Raw genomic sequence first — 21,377 nt, 5'->3', positions numbered from 1 at the left:
TTACGGCTGTAATATATACCCTTTCCAAAATGCATTTCAAACATGTTGCCAAGGCAGCACCTCCTGAAACTATGATCTTGACCACCTAAAAAGACAAGGGCAGCATGTGTATGGAAACACCCCCACTTCTAAGTTCCATTCCAAATTACACACCACCCTGTCTCGGACGATATCCTTTAAATCTACGCCTCACAAGGTTGGTTCTTCTAGCACATGGATTTCAGCGATTCAAGGAAGCAATGCATAACTAATTCAATGGCAAGTAGGGATAAGCAATAAGTGCTGGTACCCAAATCCCATTAATGATGTAAGAAATAAAAGAGCTTAGCTTTGACACACTGTGAATGAAGATCCTTTTAATACTTGCAGTCTGGGGATCCAAGATGGCGGCGACCCAGCAAGACTGAGTCCACAGTGCTCTACCCAAAACTTGGGAAAAGTGGGCTATCCACCCCCACCACACTCACTAAACTATTTATAATAGTTGTTAACCTTAAATAGTTACCTATTAGTACATTTAAATAGTCTAATACTAGCTGGAAAATGAGTAAAGGGAACAGGCGGCTCTAAGAAAGCAGGGACCCCTCCCCCACCCTCTCCCTCTTCATCTGCAACAAAGGTGTCTTCAGCTACTTCAGGAGATTTACCAATGAAGATGAGCTTTGAGGAGATGTTTGCCAGGTGGGAGGCGAAGATTGATGCTTTTATCGATGAGTCTCGGCAGAGCAGAGAAGCACTATCAGCCGAGCTGCAGAAGCAGGGCAGAGACATTCAGGAATTGGAGTGCCGAGTCAGAGAGGTGGAGTCGAAGGCCGCAGCCTCAGAGACTGGGATAAAATCAACAGCCGACCACATCCGTTTTCTCGAGAATCGAGTCCAGAACCTAGAAAACCACATTGATGACCTTGAAAATCGATGTCGTAGAAAAAATATTCGGTTGTTGGGCCTGCCCGAGCAGGAAGAGGGAGGTCAGCTGACAGCATTCTTAGAGCATTGGCTGCCACAACTTTTAAATCTGCATAATGGATCAGGCCAGGTAAGGGTAGAATGGGCCTACCGGGTCACAGTACGTGGGCCCGGCTCAACCCAGCGCCCACGCCCGGTCCTGTTCCAGCTGCAGAGCTATAGGGAGAGGCAGATGCTCCTGGAAGCCTCAAGAAATCTGGGAAAAGATCCCCAAGCTATGACCCACAAAGGATCCAGGATCATGCTGTTCCAGGACTTCTCCCCAGCTTTGGTCCGAAAGAGGAAGGCATTCGATGAGGCGAAGAAGCGTTTAAGGGACTTAAATATCCAGTACTCCTTACGATATCCAGCGACGCTACGCCTTAGCCACGAAGGATCCATATATAACTTCGGATCACCGGAGAAGGCTAAGGAATTCTTGGACTCTCTTAAATAAACTGTAAGAGATTGTGGACGCTGGTCTGCCTTTCCCATTATTTTGGTTTACATCCCTTCATCTTTTCTTATCTTTCCCCCTATGTGTGTATGTATATATATATATATGTTGGGGCGTTTGGTTAATGTTGATGGGGAGAGGTGGTTACCTTATTCTATTTTACTTCTGTTTTTAGGAGCGGGGTTGTTTTTCTTTCCCGTGTTATTTTGTGGTATTATATTTAAGTATTACATGTTGAGATTGTAATCTTATAGTTATATATGGTATTAATATTCCCAAATATATTTAGATGTGGGTGTGGGTGGGGGTGGGGTGTTCACTGTTAACTCTAGCTTTATATTATATTTGAATTCTCCTCATTTTATTGAGGAACACCTGGGTCAAGGGTGGGGCACTGGTTGGAAGAGGGTAAGATGGACTGTGGGAGAGGAAGTGACGCTCCCTGGGAACAAGGGAGAAAATCTCCAATTCGGAATGTTTTATATTTTTTATACTTAGAAAGAGTTTTTTGTTATATTGTTTTGAGTGTATCAGAGAATCTTTACTTTTGTAAATCTTGTATGCTCCATGCTCGGGATGTTCTAGATAGGGTTTCCCCTCCCGAGGGGTCTCGGATCTGTCCAGATGATTATGGCTGAACAGTCGGTTAAGTGGTGCACCTGGAATGTCAGGGGGAGTAATTTGCCAGTTAAAAGGAAGAAAATATTATCAAATCTTAAGAAGGAGAGAGTTGATATAGCTCTCCTACAGGAGACACACCTGTCGGATAAAGAACACTTAAAATTACGACAGGGCGGATTTGATCAGGCCTTTTTTTCCTCTTTTAATTCAAAAAGCAGGGGAGTCGTTATCCTTGTCCGGAAGAACTTCCCTTTGAAATTTCTAAATCAGATAAAAGACGAATCTGGACGATATATTTTGATTAAAGCCCTCATAAATGGAGAGGAATATGGGATCTTAAATGTGTACTGCCCCCCGGCACACCCCTTTAAATTCATAACGGAAGCTTTTTCAAAACTGATGGCCTTTGGTGCCCGTCATACAATTATAGGGGGAGACTTTAATTGTATTATGGATCCGGAAATAGACAGGATTCCCAAGAGTGCCGCTGGAGTATCTCCCAGATCTAGACAACTGGCGGACCTGAATAAAGAATTAGGATTGGTAGATGTATGGAGATGTCTCCATCCACAGGGTAGAGATTTTTCTTTCTACTCTAATCCACATAAATGTCACACAAGAATTGATATGTTTTTTGCCCCATCGATTTTTCTAAACTCTATAGCAACCTGTAAAATAGGTACTATAGCAATCTCTGACCATGCCACTGTATACATGGAAACTAAGGTAAAGAACAATGGGACATCTGCTCGGCATTGGCGTATGGACCCCTTTCTGATAAAAGGATAGCAAATTTTTAAAGTACTTCTCCCAAGAACTTAAAACTTTTTTAGAAATTAATACTGGTACAGCTAGCAATCCGTCAATGATGTAGGAGACCATCAAAGCTTATGCACGAGGTTTGATCGTCTCCTATTCAGCGACCCAGAGGAAAATGAAGGGAGAGCAACAGCGTCTGCTCGAAGCTCGCCTAAAAGCAGCCGAAACAGCATACGCTGATAGACCTTCTATCACAAAATTGCAGAGGATTACAGCTCTTAGGACAGCTTTAAACACCGCGCTTACTCAAACGGCTAAAAGGGAAATATTATTTGCGAAACAAAGATTATATGAATATGGCGACAAACCGGGTAGATACTTAGCATTTTTTGCAAAGAAAAAGAAAGCCCCTCAAACTATTCCGACCATCAAGGAAAGTACAGGTACCCTGACTCACGATCATAAAAAGATCAATGCGACCTTTAAAGAATTTTATTCTGAACTATATAGATCGCAGGATTGTGAAGATAGGATTAGGAGGATGCAGTCATTTTTTAAAAATTTGACCTTCCCGGGCCTGACTCCGGAACAGGTGTCGGCCCTAAATACCCCTTTAACAGTCCAAGAAATACTTGAGGCAATTAGGCAACTTCAGAGCGGAAAAGCACCGGGCCCGGATGGTTTTCAAGCTGAATTCTATAAAGAATTTACAGGAATATTGGTTGACCCACTTATGGATATGTATAATTTTGCGCATAGTCAGGTCTGTCTCCCGCCCACGCTGAAAGAAGCAAATATTTCTCTTATCCTCAAGAAAGGAAAAGACCCAGAAGATTGTGCATCTTACAGACCAATATCCTTACTAAATGTAGACTTTAAAATTCTCTCAAAAATGTTAGCACTAAGACTAGAAAGGGTACTGCCATATATTATAAAGGAGGACCAGACGGGATTTATTAAGGGCCGCAGATCATCCAATAATATCAGAAGGGTCTTGAATATGATCCAAGCCTGTCATCAGGGAAAGATACCAGGAGTAGTAATTTCATTGGATGCGGAAAAGGCATTTGATAGGGTTGAATTGTCATATTTATTTTACACATTGGAGAGGTTTGGCATTGGACAGGTGTTTACCAAATGGGTTTCAACATTGTATAATGACCCCAAAGCAGCTGTTATTACTAATGGGTTAAGATCGGATGGCTTCAGTGTGGGTAGGGGCTGCCGTCAAGGATGTCCTCTCTCACCATTGTTGTTTACACTGATAATCGAACCATGAGCAGAAGCCATCCGGACTGATCCTAATATAACGGCCCCGAGGATTGGTACAGGTAAACACAAAATTACCCTCTATGCAGATGACGTTCTCTTATTCCTCAGTAATCCTTTAATGTCAGTGCCTCGTCTAATTCAAGTTATTAATACATTTAGTGCATTCTCAGGCTATAAAATTAATTTTTCAAAATCGGAAGCCATGCCAATGGGTGGTCTGGCTATGATACCCCACTTAATGGACGGATCCCCTTTTCCCTTCCGTTGGTCCCTGGAGGGCTTCTTATATTTAGGTATTTTTATCACGCCAGTGTTTGATCAGCTGTATAGGGCTAATTTTGTACAATTAATGGAAAGGATAAGGCAGGACCTCCAGCGATGGAGAGACCTTCCGATTTCCTGGCTAGGGAGAATAGCATTAATTAAAATGAATGTTCTGCCCCGTCTCTTATATCCTATGAGAATGCTCCCGCTGATGCTGCCAAGGCTAGCCCTACGTAAATTATATGGCTGGTTGGGCTCCTTTATTTGGAACCATAGACGGCCCCTTATTAAGCTGAAGAAGCTACAGCTTCCACAGGCAAGGGGAGGACTGGACTTCCCAAACTTTAGGAAATATCAGTTAAGCTCCCTACTTAGTTACATAGCTGATTGGGTTTCATCTGATCCACAATCAATTTGGCTGGATATCGAAGCCTCCCAAGTAAAATACCCACTTATTAACCTTTTATTTTCAGATAAGAGGAAAATCATTACAGACCACTGTAAAAATTCCATAATATTAAACACAATTAAGGCCTGGAATATAATGCGGCAAAATGAGGGTAACTCACATAAAACATCCCCCCATGCACCAATAGTAGGCGCATGGGGATTCCAACCGGGGATTACAGATGCCACCTTTAAACTCTGGAGATCCAGGGGCATCTCATGCTTAGGGGACCTATTTAAAGATGGGATCCTGATGTCCTTTGAGCAGCTGCGTCTGAAATTCGGAATACCTAATGGGGATCTCTTTCGATACTTCCAAGTTCGAGATTATATACAGAGGAAGACTACATTAATAGATAGTCTTTATAAATCAGACAGAGAACGTAATGTCTTACGACCAGCGGGGGCATCCTCCGTTAGTACTATATACCATTTGCTACATGATGGAGTCTCAGGAGACATGGATGACCTGCTTAAAACATGGGAGCAGGACTTGGGGCTAGAAATCTCTGAGGATATGTGGAATGACATTTGGGAAAATGCTAGAAGAATTGCTATCTGTAACAGAACTCAGGCTATCCAACTAAAGATACTTCATAGGGCCCATATAGCCCCGGCTCGACTGGCAAAATTTAAGGCAGGAGCATCTCCAATGTGTCCTAAATGCAAAATAGAGGTGGGTACTCTTGTACATTGTCTGTGGACTTGTCAGAAAATCCGCAGATACTGGACTAAAGTGGCAAATACCCTGACAGAAATTTTAGGAACGGAAATTAGGGTGGACCCTATATCTCTCCTTTTGGGCTTTTCAAACCTCTCATCTCTGGATATGCATGGGAAGAGACTATTTTCTATTCTCTCTTTCTGTGCAAGGAAAAATATTTTGGTGAACTGGGTGGCTGAGGGCCCCCCTGGACTTTCAAATTGGCACAGATTAATTATGGAATATATCCCCCTTGACTTCCTCACAAATATGGTGCACCGAAAGACTGAATTATTTTATAAAATATGGCAGCCCTTTTTGAATTATATAAATGCAGATATTTCGGCTATCCTAACAAGGGCTTTTATTTAGTGAAGATTTCAGACCGGGCTGCTCTGGGGCCGCTTGGGAGAGGAATCCTGCGCGAATACGGGTTTTATTATATTTGATGTTTATACATTCCGAGCATGTAAGAGACTTAGGTATACACTCTGGTTAGTTATAGGTTAGATTAGTAGAAAGTTGAGTTTTTTTTTCTTTCTTTTTTCGTTTCTTTTTTTTTCTTTTTTTGTTTTCTTTCTTTCTCTTTTCTTTGTTAAATTATGACTATTGTATATATGATTTAATTGTACATCAATGTTTGTATTTGAGAGTTTTGTTTATTTTTGTAAATTTGCAAAAATGTTAAATTTCAATAAAAATATCTACAAAAAAAAAATACTTGCAGTCTGGCTTGGCATGAAGTAGGGGTTCTGGGGAGATAGCAGCGTTGTGATTGCCAGACTTGATGCCTTCAGGAAAGTGGAAAACTAATAAGAAAATGCTATAGGAAATTTTAAAAAGCACAAACAGATGAAATTTCATCAGAGAATCTAGATAGATCATTATCACAAGTTAACCTCTTTTTTTTGTTGTTTATAAAACAGACATTACAGTACCTTGACATCTGGGCCAGTAGGTCTGGATTCAAGTCCCACCTGCCTGGAGGTGTATTATGCCATGTCCAAGTAGGTTGATGAAACTAACTAGAGTACAGACATTTTCTCTTTCCCTCGTTTCATTATTGGCTGAATTTGAATACCTGTTCTTAAATTAACACAATAGCAACATTTCATGTCGGAAATATCAGAATATATTTTGGGGCCTGTCAATACCCATTGTTTATTTGATGCCCATCTGACTTCGCCGTTGGTTGCATTGTGAAACAAGACTGCCTGCAAGATGAGATGACCCTGCAGTTGATAACTAGTAATAATAGTTCAAAAAGAATTTGCTCAAATGCTGTCAACTAGACTCTTAAATCAAACGAGTCGGATTGTGATCGGATCCATTTGTTAAAGCAAACGATAATCTTAGATTCGGGCAGAACTGACTTGTCAATGAATAAAAATTGCAGTTCCAATAACTTTGCAATTGTAATGAAAGACTAAGGTGAAACAAAAATCTCATTCAAATGGAACACAGTTATGAGAAGAGCTTCAGAAAGCATTGAGAAAGAAACAGTAAAGGAAAATATTGTATTTTTTCAATGAGTTATTTTGAATGAAAGTAAGTAAATCCCATAACATTGAGGAGAAAATAACATCAAGCACTGCACCTTTTCAAGGAGATCATATTTATCTTGAAATCTTCAAAAGCCATTGTAAATTATACAATGGACAGTGCTGAGTGATTCCAAAACCAATGGATTAGATCTAAGCTCTGCAGCATAGTTGTGAATAGTAGTGGACAGTTAAATAACTCACTAGAGCAGAAGGCTCCACAGATACCCTCAACCTCACTGAAAGAAGAGTACACCTTTTGTGTTTGATGTATTTGCATCCATCTTCAATCAGAGATGCCAATTGAATAAATCATTTCAGCCTCCACATGAAGGCTGAAGACACTGGACACTGAAAAGAAGTCCTGACAAACTATTCCTGTATAGCTACATCACACATGGGTCAATGGACTGAAAAATGGCAGATGGAGCTCAATCCCGATAAATGCAAGGTATTACACTTTGGAACAGCAAACAACAGTGCAATTAATGGTAGGTCCTTGGGTAGTGTTGTACAACACCTAGGAGTACAGGTACATAATTCTCTTAAATTTGTATCACATATTGACAGGATGGTTAAAAAGGCGTTGAGCATGCTTGCCTTCATTGTTCAAACCTTTTGCATATAGGAGTTTGAAAGTCATATTAAGGTTGTACAGTACATTAATGAGGCCTCTTCTGGAGTGTTGTCTCCAGTTCTTGTTGCTGAGTTATAGGGAGGATATTATTCAGCTGGAGAGAGTTCAAAAGAAATTTACCAGGATGTTGCCAGGTGTAGAAGGTTTGCGTTATAAAGAAAGGGTGGATAGACTGGGACTTTTTCCACTGGAATGTAGGAGTTTGAGAGGTGACCATATACAGATTTATAAAATCATGAGTGGTATAAATGGGTGTAATGATGGATGTCTTTTCCCTACAGTGGGGGATTTCAAGACGAGGGGCACTTCTTTAAGTTGAGAGGAGAGAAATTTAAAAGACACGAGGGGCAAGTGTTTTACACAGAGGGTGGTTTTCGTATGGACTGAACTTCCTGAGGGAGCGATGAATGTGGGCACAATTGGTACAGTTAAAAGGCATTTAGATAAGTACATGAATAGAAAGGTTTGGAGGGATATGGGTCAAAAACAGACAGATGGGGCTACTTCAGTTTGGGATTATGTTCAGCATGGAATGATTAGATTAGATTTTTTACAGTGTGGAAACAGGTCCTTCAGCCCAACCACTCTAAGCTGACCCTCCAAAGAGTAACCCACCAGACCCATTTCCCTCTGACTAATGCACCTACCACTTTGGGCAATTTAGCATGGTCAATTCACCTGACCCGCACATCTTTGTTCAGTGGGAAACCGGAGCACCCGGAGGAGGCCCATGTAGACACTGAGTGCATGCAAACTCCACACAGACAGTCTGTCCGAGGCTGGAATCGAACCTGGGAACCTGGTGCTGTGCTAACCACTGAGCCACTGTACTGTCCCATAGGTAGATGAACTGACAGGTAAATGAATATGATCTCAATGGTTGGATTGAGTGTTGTGTGACTCTGTCTCTAAAACATTAACCTGAAAGTGTGAGAAAGTGCCCACGTATGCCCTGTGCCCAAAAGTAGGACAGTGTCAACCCAGCCTGTTAGCACCACGCTGTCCAATTTGGATCATCAGTAAAGTAATAGAGGGGATCATCAATAATGCCATCAAGCAGTACTCGCTCAGGAATAATCTGCACATTGATGCTGTTTGAGTTTCTCCAGGGCCACTCAACTCCTGTCCTCATTATAGCCTTGGTCAAAATGAAGACAAAAGAGTTCAACTCCAGAAGCAAGGTTAGGGTGATTGACCTTAACTTTAATATAGCATTTGACCACGTATGGCAAACAGAGCCCTAGCAAACTGTCATTAGTGGAATTGAGTGAAAATTTTGTTTGGAGTATACCTAGAGCAAAGGAAGGTAGTTGTGTTGTTGGATATAAATAATCTGCACCACTAAATGTTCCTGCAGGAGTTCCCCAAGGTAGTGTCCCTATTTCAGCCATCTTCACCTATTGCACCAATAACCTTCCTAATGAGAGCAGAAATGGAGATGTTCGCTGAGGATTGTATAATGACCAACACGAGTTGTGATTCCTTAGATACTGAAGGAGTTGATGTTCACATTGAGCAAGGCCTGGGTAATATCCAGGCTTCGGCTGGTAAATGCCAGTGACCATCTCTAACAAGAGAGAATCTAACCACCTCCCCTTGAAATTCAGTAACATTATCATTGCTGATTCCCTCACTATCAACAAGGTTCACGTTTTCATTGACCAGGAACTAAACTGAATTAAGCCTCTCTCAATACTGGGGCTGGAAGAATACGCCAGAGGCTAGAATTCCTACAGTGAATAACTCACATCCTGTCTTCCCAATGCATGTGTGCCAGCTACAAGGCACAGGCCAGGAGTGTAATGGAATAGTCTTTGCTTGTCTGGCTAAGGGCTTGAGATTACCTAGGATAACAGTCCATCACCAACTTTCAGCAGTCACTCTATCCATCACAGATGCACTGTTGTAATTCACCAAGAGTCCTCTGATAGCATTTCCAAACATGCTATCTGTACCATCACAAAGAACAAAGGAAGCATATGCATATTGCCATGACTCACTGGAGTAGTGCATTGGAAATCAAGCCTCACTATTCCCCGAGTTGTCACAACTGTGAACATTTAACTAAACCACCAAATTAACCAATTTTATCTAAACGTTTAATTTGGATGAAAAGAATGTGCACATCAGATGTTCTTTATTAAGAAAGAAAATAATCATTTATGGTAATCAAGCTTTTTAACCAATGGCAAGAAGATGAATTGAATTGCTAATCTGTAATTCTAATTTAAACTCTATTCCTTTCCCCAAATTCATGAACGCATATAGATAAACAAAGACCGAAATCCCTTCCACTCGTCCTTAGAGAGTGTTGGATTGATTTGTAGTTTGGTAACCAACCTGTGTGGCCATGTTATGAATGCATATCCCATAGTGTAGGGTAACATATTGGCATGGAAAGAAGATTACCGAGCTAACAGGAAACAGAAGATAAACATTAAAGGGTTTTTCACTGGTGAGCAAAATGTACCATGGTTTGCAACAGCTATCATTGCTGGGGACCTAAACAGTTTACATCTTACATAAATGACTTGGGTGAAGGGACCTAAGAAATGGTTGCTAAATTTGCTCATAATGCAAAGATATATAACTGAAGAGGACAAAAGGCAGCTACAAAGAGGTAAGGATAAGTTAAGTGAGTCAGCAAAAATCTGATGAATGGAGTATAATGCGGGAAAATATGAAATGGTTTATTTTGTTAGGGAGAATAAAAAAAAAGCCTTTTATCTAAATGGTAAGAGATTGCAAAGCTCTGAGATACAGAGGGATCTGTGTCCTTGTGCATTACTCGCAAAAGGTTAAATTACAGGTGCAGCAAGGTTGTGGGAAAGCTAATAGAATATTATAATTTATTACAAGAGGACTTGAAAATGAGAAAAAGGCAGGTTATGCTTCAGCTACATTGGTGAGGCGATGTCTGGAATACTGGTCTCCTTATTTATGGAATTTATGTAAATGCATTAAAAACCATTTGGGCATGGTTTACTAGACTAATACATGCTATAGGTGGGTTGTATTATGAGGAATATTTGGATAAGTTAGGCTTGTATTCATAAGCTAATGATGGTTGAAACACAAAATCCTGAGGTATCATGACGGTGCACTTGGAAGGAACGTGTTAGCTTGTAGGAAATTCTACAACTATGAGTCACTGTTCAAAAATAAGTTTAAGAGAGTGCTATGATAAAAAGTTTCCTGAGTCTTTGGAATGCTTTTCCTCAAAATGTGGTGGACGATAATTGAAATACTTTCCAAGTCTCTCCTCCCTAAATTTCTATGCGCGATATCAGTTATGCTTTTATCTTGTGCTCTTTCTTTGACAAACTGTACCTACTGTAATCAGTATTTATATTTAGAAATCTAACGTGATATCTCTTTTAACACATACAGTGTGGCTGTATCCAGGTCTAAAGATGTGCCTCCGTTTGGCCCACCTATTCCCAAAGGAGTCACCTTTCCAAAGTCAGCAGTATTCAGGGACTTTCTTCTTGCCAAAGTTATCAATGCAGAAAATGCAGCACACAAGTCTGAGAAGTTCCGGGCAATGGCTACCAGGACAAGGCAGGAATACTTGAAAGATTTGGCAGAAAACTTTGTTACCACAGCTACAGTTGATTCTTCAGTGAAATTCAGTTTCATCACACTTGGGGCAAAGAAAAAGGAGAAGTCAAAACCCCGGAAGGATGCGCAGCTGTACAGCTTTGGAGCTATTGTGTGGAATGTCCTTGCTCGAGACTTTGGCCAGTCTAATGATATTGAATGTATTGTTGGAATCTCAAATGAGTTCATCGTGCTTGTAGAGAAAGACTCTAAAAATGTAGTTTTTAATTGCTCATGCAGGGATGTCATTGGCTGGACTTCTGGCTTAATGACCATAAAGATTTTTTATGAAAGAGGAGAATGCATCCTGCTGTCTGCTATGGAAAGTTGTGCAGATGATATCAGAGAAATCGTACAGAGACTTGAGGTAAAACAAACTATTTTCATTACTATTAATCTTAGTATGATTAACTTATGCGATAGTTTTTATCCTAATTCTTTGCCAGCAATGGTTCCCTTTCCTCATGTAATACTCTGATGCTAAGGTATGATTCAATTTATATAGAAAGTAATGAGTGGCTTCATAGTAATTCTATTTACTTTAAGATTGCTATTAATTTCTAGAATGTTATTTATTTGGGCCATTACTTTGCTTCTAGCTTTTTTTTAAACAAATGTTGGAAAATGGGCTTCAGGGAAGGGCAGTTGCTATTCAGTGGATTATATGATGTTACACAATCTTGTGCTGTTGTTGCATTTGCAACATAAATTCACATTAATTACAAATGACCAATTATCACAGGTGGTGATTCTAGTCACTCCATGGCCTGTTGATCTTTGTATTCTAAACTCTTACTCTTTATTGCTTTAACTACTGTTAAAATATATTCACAGTTGCTTCCAACATGGAGTGAGGCCATTCGGCCCACTGTGTCCATGCTGATCAACAAGATCTGACTGGCGAGTTTACCTGTACATATTCAGATAGCTCATTTATGTTTAATAATCAGTCAGATCTCTGGACAATCCCTAGCTTTGAGAGGCTGAAGCCTGAAAGTAAAAGTTTTGCTGGAGATAATACACTATTTGAAAATCAATTCAATGGGACATTTGGTCAGGTTGGTTTAAAAAAGAAGTTTCTTAAATTGTTGTTTAAACTTATTTTAGATGTTAAAATTTCATTTGGAATCAAAAATATACCATTGTATTTTTCGGAAAGTATTTATGATACACAATGAAAGGATTGTATGACAGCATTTGGTGGCGACTGAGAGAACTGTGATAGATCAGTCATCAAACAAAAGTAACAAGGGTAATTATTAATGAAAGCAGTTCTGAACAACTACTGGTTCCTTGATGGATTGTTTGAGCTGAATCAGGTTGGGAAAACTAGGCACAGTTGATTCAGACAATGGAAGGCATATTTTCAGAAAAAATGACTTCTGAAGACATGGCCAAAATTGATAATGAATAAGAATTCTCTGTAAGGTGTTTGGGTACGTTTCTAAGCTGAGTTACAAAATGTACATGAGAAAAACCAGTAACATTAATGTTTATGATTGCTATCAGTGATTAGAGGGAAATTTCCTGAGACTCTTTCTAGATTTGGATTTTTTTTCTTTGTTTCTGCTTCCTCTTTTCAAAGAGGTGCTTTACTGGAGAGGGTGCAAATGGTGGGAAAGAGTAAATCAGTTCTGTATTTCGGCTTCTGCTGTTTGTGTAATTTTGTATGAATTCATGGGATTAGATATTGCTGGCTAGGCCAGCCTTAATTGTGCATCTCTAACTGCCCATTGTAGAGTAGTTACACGCACAGTTCTGCAAGAGAGGAATTCATCAATTTTGACCCAGCAATAATGAAGGAATGGTAATGTAGGCCCAGGTTTTCTGATGACCAGATGGTCGCTTCTGCAACATAGATAGCACTTGCACTTCAGGACTCTGAGGGATCCCTAACATTGCAGGGTACAGGGTAATTGCCTGGGAAAATGAAGATTCTGATGGCTAATCCTCTATTCCCTGAAAACCATCCAAAATATCCATCTAAATTGGAGGGCTCTGCTGCAGTTAAATAAATAGTTATTAAGGACAAGTTAGATTATTAAAAGGCGAAGTATTAAAGTGATTCCCCCTCCCAACGAATGGACGCACACACGCACACACACACGCACACACGCACACACGCACACACACACGCACACACGCACACACACACGCACACACGCACACACACACACACACACAGGCCCTGATCTGATACCATTTCTTTCTTCCCATGAGGGAGCTATGACCACCCTTACTCCCATTCCCGATTGCTGCTGAACAAATCTGATACCTCCAGCCCACCTCAAGCATAGCAGCATCTATCTGGGCCCTTTCCCCTTGTGCCCTGGCACTCCAGCACCCTGTCTATGCAGAAATCTACCCACAAAATATTGTGCCCACATGGCAGCCTCACTTTAACCTCCGGGACCCTGACCACACATAACGTCCATACTTACCCTTTCACAGGAATTGCTATAGTGGCTACCTGTGACGCTAGACATTGAAATCAAAGAATACAGCAACTGACTGCTGTGAAAAAGGGAATAATATGTGCTTTCCCTGACTATCCTGCACAATGAAAATCTGAACATTTGAAGTATGACTCTATTTATGAAGGAAACCTGATCAGAAACAGGGTTAACATTTCACGTCCGGTATGACTCTCCAGAATTCCATTCAGACTCAAAACATAAGCTCTGAACGTCTCCACACATGATGACAGACATGCTAAGTTTCTCCAGGACTTTTGCATTTCAGCTACTTCTTGTTCAGAAAAATGTTGTAATTTCTTCTGATTTCTAATAATCAGATTTCTGATTATTTTAATCCAGTATAACCTTCTTTCTCTTGCATTGTCTGCCTCAGCTTATGCATTATTTTTAAAAGGCTGAGCTACTTCTTACTGAGGACTGACAATGAAATTAAATCAGAGGGTTAAAGAGTGCATTTCTGAATCTGACTCGCAAACATTGAATTCTTTTCTCCTAAACTTTCAAATCCAGTAATTGCAGTTTACACATGCAATCTACTTTTAGTGTGGAAATGTCATGGTTAACATTTCGGATGTTACAAAACATCCTTAGATGCTTCAGAGAATCATAGAATACTAAAGTGTGGAAGCAGGCCATTCAGTCCATCAAAGAAATTCAAGAGAGTGAAGGGTCAGAGCTGAGTATGGTGGTCATCACCAAGGAGAAGGGCTAGAAGAACTGAATGGCCTGAAGGTGGATAAATCACCTGGACCAGATGGACTACACCCTAGAGTTCTAAGGGAGAGAGCTGAAAAGAGATAGTGGAGGCGATAGTGATGATCTTTCAGGAATCACTAGAATCAGAAAGGGTCCCAGAAAACTGGAAAATGTGACAACCCTGTTTAAAAAGGGAGTAAGGCAAAAGATGGAAAATGACATACTGATTTGCGTAACCTTGATCATGGGTAAAATCCTGGGATCCATTGTGAAGGACAAAATTTCTGAACACTTGGAAGTGTGTGGTAAAACAGGGCAAAACCAGCATGGTTTTATCAAGGGGAAGTCACGTCTGACAAATCTGCTAGAATTCTTTGAGGAACTAACAAGCTGGTTAGACCAAGAAGAGCCAGTGGATGTTATCTACCTGGACTTCAAGAAGGCCTTTGACAAGGTGCCACACAGGAGGCTACTGAGTAAGAGTGTTAGAGGCAAGGTGCTAGCATGGATAAAAGCTTGGCTGCCTGACAGAAAGCAGAGACTGGGGATAAAAGGATCTTTCTCAGGATGGCAGCTGGTGACAAGTGGTGTGCTGCAAGGCTCAGTGTTGGGACTACATCATTTCACTTTATGCACTGACAATCTAGATGAAGGAACTCAGGGCATTCTGGCTAAGTTTTCAGATGATGCAAGGATAGATAGAGGGACAGGTGGTATGGAGGAGTCAAGGAGGCTGCAGAAGGATTTCAACAGGTCAGGAGAGTGGGCAAAGAACTGGCAGATGGAGTACAATGTGGGAAAGTGTGAGGTCATGCACCTTGGGAGGAAGAATCAAGACATGGACAATTTTCTAAATGGGAAGAAAATTCAGAAGTCTGAAGTGCAAAGAGATTTGGGGGTTCTAGTCCAGGAACCTCTCAAGGTAAAATTGCAGTTTGAGTCATTAGATTAGATTCCCTACAGTGTGGAAACAGGCCCTTCAGCCCAACCAGACCACACCGACCCTCCGAAGAGTAACCCATCCAGACACACTTCCCTCTGACTAATGCACCTATCACTATGGGCAATTTAGCATGGCCAATTCACCTAACCTGCACATCTTTGTACTGTGGGCGGAACCTGGAGGACCCAGAGGAAACCCATGCAGACACTGGGAGAACGTGCAAACTCCACACAGACAGTTGCCCGAGGTGGGAATTGAACCCAGGTCCCTGGCACTGTGAGGCAGCAGTGCTAACCACTGAGCCACCATGCCACCCCAAAGTAAAGGGAAGACCTTTTAGAACAGATAAGGATAAACTACTTCAGCCAGAAAATGATGAATCTATGGAATTTCTTGCCATAGAAGGCTGTGGAGGCCAGGTCATTGAGTATATTTAAGACTGAAATAGATAGGTTCTTGAATATCAAGGGGATTAAGAGTTATGGGGACAAAGCGGGAGAATAGGGTTGAGAAACCTATCAACCAGATTGAATGGTGGAGCAGACTCTGGGCTGAATGGTCTAATTTCTGCTCCTATGACTTATGGTCTTACGAAATCCTCCACAATGCACTGAAGAGCATCTCACCCAAACTTACCCCCTTAGCCTATCCCTATAACCCTGCACATCCCTGGATACTATCGGGCAATTTAGTATGGCCAATCCGCTTAACCTGCATATATTTGCTCTGTGTGAGGAAACTGGAGGACTTGGAGGAAACCCACGCAGTCAAAGAGAAACTGTGCAAGCTCCTCACAAGACAGTTGCCCGAGAGTGGAATCAAACCGAAGTCCCTAGCACTGTGAGGCAGCAGTGCTAATCACGGAGCCACCCAGATATAAGGAATGTGGCCACTGCCTGAGAGAGAGAGAGCGAGGTTAGAATGGGTGACCAGAAACTTGATAAAAAGCATTGTTTTCCAAGCAGAGGCAGAGCGTACAGGAAGGGAAGTATAGATGATGGTACTGAAGTGACTGAAGGAAAGGAGGGGGGAAGGAGGTGGAGTTAGAAGCTGGGGTCAGAGGAACAAATCTTTAGTGAAAAGAATTTGTGGGATTGATTAAAAATTGCACATGTGGGATGAAGTAAAATCACAGATGTACTTAATCAAAAAAATTGGGAATGGGAAATCAACTTTTGGCTGAGAAGATGTGGTGAATGAACACACTTAATGCAAAGTAGAATATGTGCAGCAGGAGCTTTGAACAGGTTTCATTGGTGGAGTGGTCAGTGTTGAGGTAATGCAGCCTAGAGAAGATTCTGGCTTTGGAGACAAGTGGGCTTGGTTTGGGAAAGAAGATGAAGTCTGAAACTGAGCTCAGTCACATTGCTACAATCTACTGATTAATAAGTGATAGTTTAGGCAGTAGAAAATGTGAAATATTTAGTAATGTATTGATAATGGAGTTATTCAATTATTTGAAGTAGGTATTGACTAATAGTAACTAGCAACTGAGATGGGATTTTCTTTTTTCCACTTTGTTCACACAGTAATACTAACTCAACAATTTAACTCCCAATTTGTATAATACTTGAGTTAACACAGTATTAATTTCTAAAAGTAGGACAGCAGCCAATACCTACAATTTAAAGCACACCTCTAAGTGCTCAGCTACATTGAGGTGTCAAGTCCAGCCCACGCAACTGCCCAATTAAAGGGTTTGAGTCAGCCTCTGTAGCTTTTGTGATTTATTGGTGGCTCTGGTATCAGATCTAGATCACAGCTTCCAGTCACAGCACCATTAGAGTTTGGGGCAGACCCAATGAAAGGATGAGCGCAAAAAATGCTTTCTCATTGTATCCACTTGTGTCCGTAGAATGTGTTGTCAAAGGATTTTGGAAAAATTACCTTTCAAAATTAGATTTTTTTTAGAAAGTACAAGGATCAGAGCACTGATCTGGATTTATTTCTGAAAGGCTGAACATTCAGTTTAACATCGGCACCTCTTATCTAAGCTCTGCCCTTCGAACCTTGCCTTAAATTCAACCTTTGATATATTCTGGCAGTTGTAACCATATAGTATGAGTTGAATCTATGTTGAGCTTTGTGCCTAGATAGTATCAAAAAATACTGAGAGAAATGCTCTGAGCTTCCTGTTGTGTATTGAGAGAGATGTTCTTTGACCTTCTTAGCATTTTGTTCTGTTGGCTGTACTCTGTCTTTCTGATCCCCTCACCTTCCTCTTTCTTGCTGCTTCTCTTACTGCTGCATAGTGCTTTCTCTGTTATTTGTGTCGCTTGCCAACTGCTTTCCATTTATTTTCAATGGTTGGCAGCTGCACAGTTTTCATGAAAGCAGAGCTGTGGGAGGAACCAAGCAGTAGGATGCAGAGGACCAGATGGACAGAGACTGAGTTGGCAGAGGATCTGCCTCTTTCTCTGCTATATCTCTGTCCCCTGCCTTGTTAAGAGACTTTTAAAGTTGTAAATGGCTGTGAATGGTTGTGGCTATGACTGCTATAGACCAAATATATCCAGGTCAGATTTGTTCATACATTGTAAGATGAAAAAGAGCACACACTGGAGTGTGAGATATAGGATTTGCAGGTAACTGTAATTTTGTAACTGTGAAGTATTTCTTTTTCAATGATAGGTGGAGCATTTAAACGACATGCGGAATGTGGATTTGTTGCATTAGTGGTTTGGTAAGATTATATGTTTATACAGGTTTTGTGTAGTACAAGTGGTGAATAGCTAAAGTAAGAAATAATTAGTTAGAAGGAAAATGATCTTATCCTTCTCATCTTTCGAAGAGTCAGCATGGGCATAATGGGATAAGTGTCTGTTTCCTGTAATGTATAATTCTAGTATGCCAAATGATAGCCAAAAAGAACATGTGACCTGTTCAAAGTAGTCTGTAAATTCACAACATTTGAAATAATTCACATTTTTCTGCTGCTATAATGCTCAGAAAATGATCACTTGAACAAAATACCAATTATGTGTTGATTGAAGTTATCACTGTCACATTACCCATGCTAATTTGTTCTGATATGAACAGGGTAGCAAAAGATGCCAACAATAAACCAATAATGCGCAATACTACCAATCAGTCACTGCTAAAACTGCCAGTTAGGGCCCAACATTTGTTTGTCTAGTGGTTAATCAAATTCTTCAAACATTTCTTTTCCAGTGATATCTTGGGTAGCACCTCATTTCCTTTCCCAAACCCAGTACTCCACAGACACTCTTCTTCACCATCCCCATTCCCTAACTCGCTTGACCCAACTCTGTCGCTTCACACTTCTCAAACTAACCCCAATATAGTGCACTACACCCCTCCTTCCTACAGTACTTAACACATTTCTCCCACCCAAATACCCACTACGTTCTCCTCCTCGCTGCAACCTTACCTAAACCCCCGTTGCTCACAAATACATACTATTCCAATCTTGATGGAATGTGGTTAATTGTATTTTAATTGTTTGCAGGTTGTGCAAAGTAATTGAAGATTCACATGTGCCTCCAATGGACAGACTGAAAACTTGTCCAGACGTTTAACAGTGAAAAATATTCTTTTAAAAGTTTGAGTTAAACAGCAAGGAAGCAAACCCTTTGGACCAACCCGTGTTTGCTGACCAGATATCCTAAACGGATGTGGTCACATTTGCCAGCATTTAGCCCGTATCTCTCCAAACCCTTCCAATCATGCACCCTTCTAGGTGGATTTTAAATGTTGTAATTGTATCAACCTCCACCATTTCCTCTGGCAGTTTGTTCCATGCATACACCACACTCTGTGGGAAAAAGTTACCCGTCAGGACTTTTTAAATCTTTCCCCCCACCTTAAACCTATGTCCTCTAGTTTTTGACTCCCTCACTCTCAGAAAAGGACCTTGGCTGTTCACCCTATCTGTGTCGCTCAGGACTTTATAAGTGTCTATAAGGTCACCTCTTAATCTCTGTCGCTCCAAAACAAAATAGTCCCAGCATGTTCAGGCTCTCCCTATAATTCAAGCCCACCAGTCTAGCAACATCCTTTTCTGCACGGTCCCAAAGTTAACAATATCCTTCCTATAAGACAGCCACCAGAGTTTGAGCATAAGAATGTTGAAGTTAACAGTTTCTTTCTCAGCTAAAATAAAGAGATATTTCATCTGCCACCTGAAGCATTCATTTCTTCTACCACTAGTACAATGTAGTTGCAACATATACCATTTATGAAATAGACTGCAGAAAATTTAGACGGCTTCTTGGATGGATGGATAATTTTATAGTTAGTTTTCAATCATATCTATGCATTACATACAGTTAGAAAACTTTCCCAGTGTACAAGTCTGAACATTGACAAGACATTTCAATTCACCAAGCTTTATTCCAGAAAAGTGTTAACGTCATTACAGAGTGAAGGTTTTCTTATGAACCACTCTGAGGCGGCAGGTGTAATCCTGGTTTCTTTGTCGATGGTTAGGAAGGACATTACTTATTTATCCAGAATGGAACTTACTTTATCACTTATAATTTTATTTTTATGATGTCATTTGATATAAACAAAATGTCATTTTTAAACAAACAATGGGCATTCACCATTTTTGAGTTTTTTTGTTTGTTTATCAAAAATCATAAAGTACTAAAGTCAGCTCACTTACACCAAAGATAATTTTCCTGAACCAATGTAATGAAGCATCATAATAGAATATAGTTTTTGTTTTTTTGTTCTTTTCATTTCGTTATTGTCTGTGATCTATTTAGAATGGTAACCTGGCCTATTAATTTATTAAATCCGACGCTTACGAGTAACCCAATTTTAAAAATCGGCAACAGTTTTAAAAAATTTGTTCAGGCAATGTGGGCGTTGCTCATTTATTGCTCTTCCCTCACTGAGAGCAATTATGAGTCAACCACATTGATGTGGATCTGGAGTCGCATGTAGGCTAGACCAATTCCCTTCCCTGAAGGGAACCAGATGGTTTTTCAACAGTCAACAATCGTTTCATGATCATCATTAGACTCTTAATTCCAGATTTTGTTGAATTCAAACTCCTACATCTGCCATGGTGGGAATTGAACCATGGTCCCCAGAATATTACGTGGATCTCTCGACTAATAATTCTGCAATAATAACAATCGCCAAAGCCTCCCCTTTTTGTTCGTGAGTCCAGCCATATCCTGATTTGGGCAAACTGAATATTGAACCTGGATATATATTTTGCAAAAAAGAATTGTAAATGTTCTATGCCCAGATATGAGTTTTAAATTTCCTGCTCTTTTGTACTGTTAATTTGTGTGCATTATGTTGGCCATATTACTATAGCCCTAAAGCTTTTCAATTTCTGCACAGCTAGTATAGCCCTGGGGCATATACTAAGAAATTCTTCACCTTCAGCTAAGAGGACATATTAAGAAACTACAGTATCATTGCAGTGATTTCCAATGCATACATTGATCTCAACACGACAGACCTGTACCTTGAGAGTGACACTATGCAATGTCAGTATTCTGACACTTGAACTAACTTTGACATCACATTAAAACATGCTATGAACAGTATGCATCAGTCTGTGATTGGAAGAAATGTAGATAAAATCTGACTAATAAATTGAAATCTCTGATAACTGTCTCCGGCATTTTAAATAAAAGAGAGAGACACACACAGCCATCTAATAATGTGAATATACTGCTTTTCTTGGCCGAGTGAAGCAAATCCAATTGAAGACATCCTTGTTTCTGTTCTTGACGTTGTGAAGCATTTCCCAGTAGTTTTACTAAATATATTAAAAGTGTCTATGAAGTAATTTTGATAGAAAAATACTACAGACACAGGAAATCTGATATGAAATAAAAACAATGCTTCAAAGGCTCAGCAGCACTGGCAGCATTTGTGGGAGGATGAGATAAAGTTAATATTTCAGGTCTGTGACCTCACCAAAACTGGGAAAAGTCAGAAATGTAGTCTGCTTTCAATGGGCCATGTTGGGGCAGGATTGGAATCAAAACAAAACAAAAGGTAAGTAATTATGTGGAAAATATTAACGAA

At 40.3% G+C, this 21,377-nt stretch overlaps 1 protein-coding gene across 1 annotated transcript in view; it reads left to right on the top strand.

Moving 5' to 3' along the window:
- Positions 1 to 21,377, top strand: part of LOC132834023 (signal-induced proliferation-associated 1-like protein 2) — a 427,470-nt gene that overhangs the window by 136,508 nt on the left and 269,585 nt on the right. Inside the window, exon 7 of the mRNA XM_060852741.1 lies at positions 11,037 to 11,613. Within this exon, the coding sequence (XP_060708724.1) occupies positions 11,037 to 11,613 (577 nt within the window). The remainder of the gene's footprint in view (positions 1 to 11,036; positions 11,614 to 21,377) is intronic.

This window comes from Hemiscyllium ocellatum, chromosome 3, assembly GCF_020745735.1.
Source record: "Hemiscyllium ocellatum isolate sHemOce1 chromosome 3, sHemOce1.pat.X.cur, whole genome shotgun sequence".
In the NCBI taxonomy this organism is placed as follows: domain Eukaryota; kingdom Metazoa; phylum Chordata; class Chondrichthyes; order Orectolobiformes; family Hemiscylliidae; genus Hemiscyllium; species Hemiscyllium ocellatum.
This window is presented reverse-complemented; position numbering and strand designations above follow the sequence as displayed.